Source organism: Cyprinodon tularosa, unplaced genomic scaffold (genome assembly GCF_016077235.1).
Source record: "Cyprinodon tularosa strain WSP-4 unplaced genomic scaffold, ASM1607723v1 ctg1413, whole genome shotgun sequence".
Taxonomy (NCBI): Eukaryota; Metazoa; Chordata; class Actinopteri; order Cyprinodontiformes; family Cyprinodontidae; genus Cyprinodon; species Cyprinodon tularosa.
In genome coordinates this window covers 104669-114210 of record NW_024038236.1, presented here as the reverse complement: position 1 = coordinate 114210, position 9542 = coordinate 104669, and the positions used below count along the sequence as shown (strand labels likewise).

The 9542-nt window shown below is 36.2% G+C and overlaps 1 protein-coding gene across 1 annotated transcript; it reads right to left on the bottom strand.

The window, feature by feature from the left end:
* Positions 1-6409: 6409 nt before the first annotated feature.
* LOC119779028 lies at positions 6410-8232 on the bottom strand. The gene is made up of 2 exons (XM_038278528.1): positions 6597-8232; positions 6410-6513 (listed from the first exon to the last, which is right to left on the bottom strand). The coding sequence occupies exon 1, from the start codon at positions 8075-8077 to the stop codon at positions 6986-6988; it is 1092 nt and encodes a 363-aa protein (XP_038134456.1). The 5' UTR covers positions 8078-8232; the 3' UTR covers positions 6410-6513; positions 6597-6985.
* Positions 8233-9542: the final 1310 nt, after the last annotated feature.

Below are 9542 nucleotides of genomic sequence, written 5' to 3'. Positions count from 1 at the left end.
CGTGCAATAAGGGCTGTAGGATGTCTTGTTCTCTCTTTGCAAAGATGTAATAAAATGCAGACTGAGTGAAATCCATTAAGTTCCATTTATTTAACTTGAGTGAGTAGTGGAATAGTTTTTTCCCACAACAGCCCTAATTAGCAGAATTTAACATAGTTAAAATGGTTTGAGTTAAATTCTGCTAATTGAAAATCTTCAAAATTATACTGCATTAACTTATATTAAGAGCAAGGTATTGTGGGTCATTCTCAAAGCGATGAGGATCTCTGACGAGGTGACACGTTTCTGCTACGGCCGATAAAAAAGTTATGGTTTTGCCTATAAAATATGTTTAGGGTTCTCATTTTTGTGTAATATCAAACTAGTCTGATTGAGTAACAATAGTTATGCTGTTCTGTTATTAGTGTCGAGTTTTAGAGGTGTTTAGCTCATGTCAAAGTGGGAAATTCCCCATGCAGTAGCACTTTGATTTCTCCTTGCAGGAGGAGCGCTTGTTCTACCTTGATATTCATCGTGTGAAATGCAGGAATGTTTTACTAAAATACTTATTATTGCAGCAGATGGTTAGCACTAAGATTGAGTTTGATGTAAAAAACTTTGAATAAAGGGAAAGTTCAGTAAGTTTTTTTCTCACTGTTCTAAAATGTAATTTTGTAAAATCTAAAAAAACAAAAAAAAGCGGGAGGGCATCCAATAAATATATTTTATTTATTTAAGTAAATTGTAAGCATTTTATTTTATTTTCTTTTATTTCATTTTAGCTTCTTTTTTTCTTTGAAATTGACACTCATTGGTTGATCTTTTTTGTGAAAAAACTCTACCTCCACCATTATCATTGTTAGTCTCAAAAATTGTATCATGTTTGTTAAGATTTTTATTATTTAAAAAGTGTTAAGGATCTCTGATGAGATTTTTTTTCATTTATTTTTTTAGCATGGACTTTAGGCAAAATCTTCTGAGCCTTGCTTTTTAGGTTCCCCAGCCAGATTATCTTAATCTTTCCTCTGTTTAAGCTATGTTACTGCTCAACTATAAGCAGATTTCACCACGCTGTTTCGATCAAAGAATCAAAATGAATTTCGTATCATTCCTACATCTCGTTCAGTCCTTTTTGATTTCTGAAAATTACAATTTATGCTTTTTTACATCCATCCCAATATTAAGGTAACCAATTCTCTGTATCCAGCACTGTAAAACAATGTGATTTACCTCAAAGTTGACCGTTCTCCTGCTGCCTTCAAATGCAATTTAAGTCAAATTTAGACTTCTCTTTGGTTAAATTTAGAAACAAAGTTATTGTACTTTGTCATTGAATTTAATTACTTAAAAATAAAAAATTCTGCCATTTTAATTGAATATCAATGCCTTGGTCTAACTACGTGAAAACTGTCCATGCCAAGTCAATCAGCAAACTCTTATTGATTATTTTTCCTATGTCATCAGATCATATATAGTAATAAGAATAATTAAATAATAAGTTACTGGCACCCAGATTCCTTAACTGAACTCTAATGAACATGTCTTACATCTGTTTAAACTAGTTAAATTTTTGCAGGCTAAATCATATCTAAAAAACTTTGTACTTGCAAGTGTCAACCCATCAGTAAGTGAAAAATCGAAGTGAAAAGAAAGATTTTTTTAGACTTTAGCTTAGGCTATTATATATTTTTTAAGCATAGAATCCAAATCTTCTCCATTTCCTTTCTTGCAGATAGACCAAATAAGTCGTCACTCTAAATGATAAAAGTTTAGCTTGGCATCCATAACACCCACCTAATTTTGGGTAATCCTGGCCTGTTTTCCATAACCAAATGGAAAAGCAAATAACGGAGGAACTGTAAGCCCAAATTACATGTGTGATATATCATTTGAAAGCTAACACCTTATAGTTTCGAAAATATAAATGAAAATAGTGTGACTAAATCACACCATAAACTCCATTAGTTCAAACATGACTCAAAGTTGTTGTTTTTTTCTTCATGAAAATAATAGGTATATTTGAACATCAGTAATAAAAACATGCTTGAGAATAGGCATGTCTCATGGTATTATATTTATTCTACGTCAAGTCAGCCGCAAATGCAGAACATTTTAGACCTCTGGGCACAACAGTTCCAGAGCTGTGGGGCTTTGAACTTTTATGGTCACCAGCGTCTCCAAACTTGTCCAAATGTCTAAAATTGTGCCAAATGGTTTTATGCAACAATTGGACCCATAGAAAAACACTGAAAAAAATTAATGGCAGCAAAACTTTTATGAAGGAAGTATTTTTCCACTTTTTATTTTCATTTTCATCTGACGATTGACAGTCACCACACATTTCACCTGATCGTAAGGTTTCTTGATACATTTTTTTTTCCAGTTATAATTCAGAGCATATAATGGAAAATAAAAAAAGACAAAGAACTTAGAACTAAAGTTAAGGTAACCTTTTTATTCCATTGCACAAATTTGGAAAGATCACAAATAATGAAATAAAACTTTGTAAAACAAAAAAATAAGTAAACAAATATATAGGACAATATATGTTCACAAAATAAAATCTTAAATAAAAACTGCAGCTCTTTGATGGTGTATAAACAAAAGTGATTATAAATGTATAAAAAAATGAAAATGGATAAAATATCCATATAACGAAAGCAAGCACTAAAAAAAAACATAATCATATAAAAAATGTAACAATAAACCTAAAATAACATTAAAAAAATAGTGAAACTGCTGCTTTTCAAGTGTCCATATGAAACAAAAAAAAAAAAAAAAAAAATAGGCATCCTAGTGTCTAATTTCTCACAGCCTTTCTCTGTGTTTCAGAGATTTTAGCATTCCCTCTATGACATAAAACAGAGAGGCGCATTACAAGACTGACACCCCACTGGTGACTTATATAAATAAACTCCAGGGCCTTTTCTGAGCTGTTTTTGTTGTTTTATGCTTTTTTTTCTGCCACAGGCTTTGTAATTACACAAAATTAACAACCAAACTTCATAAATATCTGAGCATTGTTCGTAACAAACTTCTAACTGCGCACAGTGATCCTGTTTCATCATTGTTTCTAATTGTTACGCACGCCAGTAACACAGCTGTGCGTTATGAAACATAGAATTCCTTAGCTTTGTTTGAAACCTTATTTAATTGGCTACAAAGTCAAACAGGGCAATTGTTCTTTACCAATAACAGCAAGACTTTATGAGACATAATATCGCTCTAATCAGTGCGTAATTTTCTGACAGGCAATATACATTTACATTTCTATACATTAAATAAAATTGTTTTTGAGCAATATAGAAAAAATGTATGGAAAATATTTAGGGTGTTATTAATAAAATAAGTTTCCCTGTTATTATTAGTTAAACAATGAGGATATAATGACCTAGAACAGTATTTCTCAATCCTCATATCTCTTTATTAATATCTTTATTTTCCATGAATTGTTCAGTGTAATTCGCTTGGTCCGAATCACCTTGACAACAGAGATGTTAGGAGTTTTTCCTGAGCTAAAACAGGAGAGGCGGGAGATCAGTGTGAGCACACCAGAACCAGGAAAAGGCAGCCAGCCATGCCCCCTCTGGAGCTAAGGAACCACAAAGGTAGAGGAAGCAAAAAAGGTAGACAAAGCAAGCAGGAGAATTGAGGAGAACAACAATTGATCAGAGAAGCCTGTTGTGTTAAAAGAGCACTAAAGATGAAGAGAGGCTATGGCTGGCCCAGGCTAGCTATAGAGGCTAAATGCAGAGGTTTGAAGCAGGACAGAAGAAGATAGGATAAGTCCGCCAGGCCATGAGGAAGACAGTGGTACATCGGAGCGGACCGCCAGGCAGACAGAGCAGGAAGAGATGGCAGCAGACAGAGGCTGGCTTTTATATGCTAAGTTACACCTCTGCAAATTCTTGAGTACAAGTACACAAATTGTGTTCTGTGAGTTGGGCATCCAAAATGTCTTCCATTCAGTTTTGCTACAGTTGATGTAAAGCAAATGGTGCAAAACAAATTCAAACACGTGTATTAAAATCTTTAAAAAATGAACAATCTATAAATTCCACAGGAAAACAAAATGAGAATAAAGTCATATTCTAACTAGTTAATCAGGCAGACTCTTTTTCTGATTGGAATCTGGTTCAGTTAACAAAATCGATAGATAAACTTGTAGGAGAAGTCGGAAGTGCCAAAATACTATATAGTGGAGACCTATTAATCAACTGCAGAGACAGCGCTCACCAAGGCAAAGCCATTTAGATTAACAAGATTGAGGGGAAAAGAGTTCAGCGCAGCTTGGTGGAGAACAAAAGGATTAGCAGGGGACTGATTGGAGGAGTTCCTCTAAAAGAAACTGAAAAAGAGATTCTAGAAAACATCAATGGTGCAAAAGTAAAAGAAGTGAAAGGGTCAAAAACAATAAGAAACGGAGAAAGGTGTGACAGCTTCTCTGTTTTGATTAAATTTGAAGAAGAGCAATTACCCAGCAAAGTTCTCATTGGTTACATGAGCTACAATGTAAAAATGTACAATCCTCCACCTCTGAGATGCTTCAAATGCCAAAAATGTGGACATAGAGCTGTAGAGATGTAAAGGAAAACAGCGAAGTGGAAGGTGTGCTGGAGAGCACGAATATGGAAAAAAAAGGGAAAGAAGTTAAAATCAAATGCTGTAACTGTAGTGGAGAACATGCTGCTGCATATCGCGGCTGTGAAATGAGGATCGGAAGAAATTAGAAAAGTGAAATTTGAGCTCGAAATAACATATGCTGAAGCTGCAAAAAGGATCCCATTCCAGTCAAAAAGACCCAAACCAACATTTAAGCTCATGACAAGTTCAAAACCTCTGGAGCAATGTCCCAAGATTGAAGGAGATTTATTGATTGCAAAAAAAGGAAGATTGTGTTCTTTTCACGGTAGAAGTGATCAATTGTAGTGCACAGACGGCAAGAAAAACAGAAAAAAATCAAAATAATAATGAAAGCTGCATAAAAGTATCGGGAAAGGGTAACGATAAATTATGAGGGCAAATGTGTTATTATGTTGGGTTAAGTTAAACAGTTCAGAAAAATATTATCATTATATATTTTTTTATTAATTTTTTTTTTTTCTGCGGTTGAGTCTTGTTTACTGTTTCCTTGTTTAACTCCTTATTAGTTGGTGGCTGTAATGCACTTTTAACTAGTTTGCCAACCTCCATAAAACCTCACAAGAAGAAGGAGAATGATCTGTGACTTATGGGTGGTATCCTTGATCAGACAGCAGGGGGCGCTACTTCTCGGTCAGTCTGTACCTACCGGAAATACATATATGGCATACTGCCATGTTGCCTTCCAAGGACCCAGCCCACGTATGTTGTCAATGGATGTGTACAAATTTAATGCCGCTTCTTCCAAGGACGAGGCCTACCTGCACTGGATCCTTTAAGGTCCTTGAAAATAAGAAGACTGGAAGAGTTTTGGCTGTGAATTCAAACAGGTCCACCCTTCGGTGGCTTTTACCGCCATAGGTCTGTCGCTTAGCAACCGTGTCAGTTGAAAAACAAAGCAGGAAAAGAATGAATACCCATTTTAAAAATGTTTCTTCTAATTTATTTATTTTTTATTGTAAAGAGAATAACGACTACACTCATGATAATAGAGAGTGGAATAAGTGTGAAAATGTAATGATATGAACCTTAGTCAGTTAAATAACATGCTGCTGTCATTTTGCACATCTCTGATGTTGCAGCTATTTTCAAATTTATTTATTCTCCAGGTGCACAGTTTTATATTGTTAAAACACTTTAACAATGTAAAACTGTGCACCTGGAGAATAAATAATACAGTACAGTATTTTATTGTTTATCTTTTAACTCTTTACTATTATGTTATTCTTATACATTTTTCTAAGGTACACATTTGTTTGACCATTTTTTTCAAATTTTTTATTTGCTGTAGTAAACACCAGAATTTCCCTATTGTGGAACAATAAATGGATTTTAGATTCTATTCTATTCAATAAAAGTGGTAGAAAGGTATAATTAAATCTAAACAAAATATATCTGCAAAATATCTTATGTTCAAAAACAAAAAATACTTAGTTAAGCAAATTTTGCAAAATAATAATTTAAAGATAAAAATCATATATTCATAGTCGCCACACTGCAGATATATTAGAATCTGTCCTTAAATCACAGCTGTACAAGTGTGGTGATTATTAGAAGTGCAGTTGAATATAATCCTAGTCTGTGAATATGTTGGGATCTGGAGCTGTACCACCTTCCTCCAGCAGAGTGCGCCGTGGGTCTCCTGGAGCTGGAGCTTTCCAGCACACCTGAGACGCATCTACTCATCAGGAGACCTCTCCTTTATAACCAGCTGCCAGACCTTCCTTCGACGCCGCAGTGTTGACCTTAGTTTGGTTAGCAACCTGAGCCTCTGAAACTGAAAGAATCTATGTTACTCCTCTAGAGATAATCAAGGCTCAACGTCGTTCTTTTGGTTTTAACAGCCATTTATTGTGGACACGTCTTATAAAGCCCCAAAAAATGCCGTCAGAACTAAGAAGGGAAACAGAACCCAAATTAGCTCTAAACAAATATAAAGCTTTACACAAATAAATATAGGTAAAACAAAGTCATACCTCATTGGCCGCATAAACTCCAGAGGAATAAAGATAACTTATACAGCTTTTCTTAGAAAATCAGTCTTAAAGCTTTCTGGTGAAACTTCTTGAAGAAACGTGCAAAAAAAGAATTGTGTCAATCAATCTTCCCGTGGGCAACAACGTGAAATGCGGAACAAAAAACATAGGTTCCTCCTTACATTTTAATGAGCTTTTTAACCAATGTACAAAAACATAAATTTACTGAAAGTTATTTATTTATTTATGATTAAACTTTTAATTTCAATACTATTATGTATTAACTCTCGTTTTGAACTAAATATTAGAATATTTAAATGAGTTGACTCTGATGGCAGCTACACTCCCACCAAATCACTTGTGATTTCCTTGATAACTTAAAAGAGCGTCTACCCTGCCTCCAACAATGTCACTGTCTTATGAATAGGTCTGTCCAAGTATACTTGTTTAGTCTGTCTCTTGCCATGGTTATCGAAGGAAGAGTCACTGATCAATAGCTGCACCTTTCGCACACATCCATCTTCACTTGGATAAACTGCTGTGACCTTAGCAAGTTTCCAGTCGTTTCTTGGTGCTGGTTCATCTTTGATGAAGACTATGTCATTGACTTTTGCATTTCTTCTTGTTTTCTGCCATTTTTGTCTGTGATGTTGACCCAACAAATATTTCTTTTTCCATCTTTTCCAGCACTCAGTGGCTAGGTATTGAAGTCTTTCTTTGACATAAAACGGGCCAAAACAAGCCCTCCCACGATGTGTGCATGGGGAGGTTGTTTCCATGCTCTCATTAGGCAGGTTTGCCATTTTCTGTGCTTCTGTTCCTCGTCTGGATTTCCTGCATTTGACACAGTTGTAGATATAGGATGACACTGCTTGACTACATCCAAGTATCCAAATGCCATTTGCTCTTATCTCATTTATTGTCATGCTCCGGCCCTGATGTCTCACACGTTGATGATAGTGATCAATCAGTAACCTTGTGATGTGGCTTGTCTTTGGTAAAATAGCTGGGTGCTTGACGTATGGATGAAGAGTAGCTTGCTCTAACCTACCTCCCACTCTGAGGACACCTTTGTGGTCGAGAAAGGGGTTGAGTCTATGGAGCTTATTTGTCTTGTCTTTCGTTAACTCCTTTCGGGACTGAAGCTCCTTGATCTCTTTGGAGAAGACTGAGCCTTGTACGATGGCTATGATCGCAAGTTCAGCTTCTTGTCTTTCTTCAAGACTTGTAGGTTCATTGGTTCTCTTTTGCTTTCTCTTAAACTCTTTCCCAAATCTGATGAGCCTTGCGGTAGCTTTGACTAGTCTTGACCAGCTGGAGAACTTCACAAAACGTTCCGCCAAAGAATCTATACTTGCCAGCTTGTGGTTCGCAAATACTTTCCATACTTCTGGGTCTTCTGATCCAGCTTCTCCCACCTTAACCTCTCCACTGGGTTGATCACAATGTCCATCTTCTTTAACTTTCACTCCATCTTCCATTATAGAAATGAAACATAAATCCTCTTGAGAGAGATGAGAATCTTCCACTTTCTTTTCATTAAAATCAGATTTGAGAACTTTAATCACACTTGATGGCGTGAAAACTTCCTTGACCTGAGTGCGGCAAATAAAGTGCACCTCTTTAGATAGCTGATCAGATGGTGTACTGGTTGTTACTTCCTTAATTATCCTGTGACTACATCCAATAATTTCCCCATAGTCAACACAATGATCAACACCTCCGACTATTGTCCAGCCGAGATCTGTCCTTTGAGCGAAGGGCTCATTGTCCTTTCCTGACACAACTTCTCTTGGTGCCAATGCTTGCGAACAGTTATAACCTATTAATAGAGCAACATCGCATTCAATAAGAGGGGCAATTTCTTCAGCCAGGTGCTCCAGGTGAGGCCATGCTCTTGCAGTCTTTGGTGTGGGAATATGGCTTAAATTGGCAGGAATAAAATCTCTAGTATATGTCATAGGAAGAGGGATTCTCTTTGAAGAGTAGAAGCCTCTGATTTGTAGCCCAGAGAGCCTTTGACTTGGAACAACCGTATCTTTAGATGACAATGTAGGGAGCTTTAAATGTACTTCTCTTTTCTCTGTGTCCAGAGCATCTGCCTTTTCTTTGAGAACAAATGTAGTGTCACTTTGACTATCCAGAAGGGCGTATACTAATATTTCCTGTTCTGGATTGCTTGCTGTGGATAACCAAACTGGAATCACTGTAGATGTAAGATTGCTCTTATCACCTTGGATCACACGGTTTGAGATTGCTTCATTTGATATTTCTTTACCTTGTGCTTTGGTTACTTTCACTTCACTTTGTTCTTCATCGCTGTCCCTGTTTCTTCTGGACTCTTTGTCCCGTTCTTCGTGTAAACATGTTGGGTGTTTTCCCTTACAGGTGTTACAAATGCTTCTTCTTTCACATTTTTTGGATTGGTGTCCAAAACTGAGACATCCAAAACATAGTCTTTTTAATTTTACAAACTTCACTCTTTCAGGTATGGCTTTCTCCATAAACTTCCGACAATTCTGAATGTCATGATTTAATTTTTCACAGAAAACACATTTGTTTGTTTCTGTTCTCTCTTCTGTGCTGCTTGCAAAGGCCTTAGCACAGACACTTTGAGCCTTTAAAGTTTTCACTTTCTCTGAGTCATTTGCCTTGAGAGCATGTAGCGATGTCACTGGGTTACATGCTATTTTAGCTTCTCTTGTGACAAAGTCAACAAAGTTGCTAAATGTTGGAAATGAACCCGTCTCCTCTTCAATCTGAATGACTTGTCTATTCCATCTTGCTGTAAGCCAATCAGGCAACTTGTTGAGCATTCTCTGGTTCTCACTGCAGTCATTTAAAACCTCGAGACTCTTTATCTGAGACATTGCTGCTTCACAACCCCGGAGAAAATCAGAGAACTCTCTCAGTTCAATACAGTCCTTTGTTCCAATTTTCGGCCAT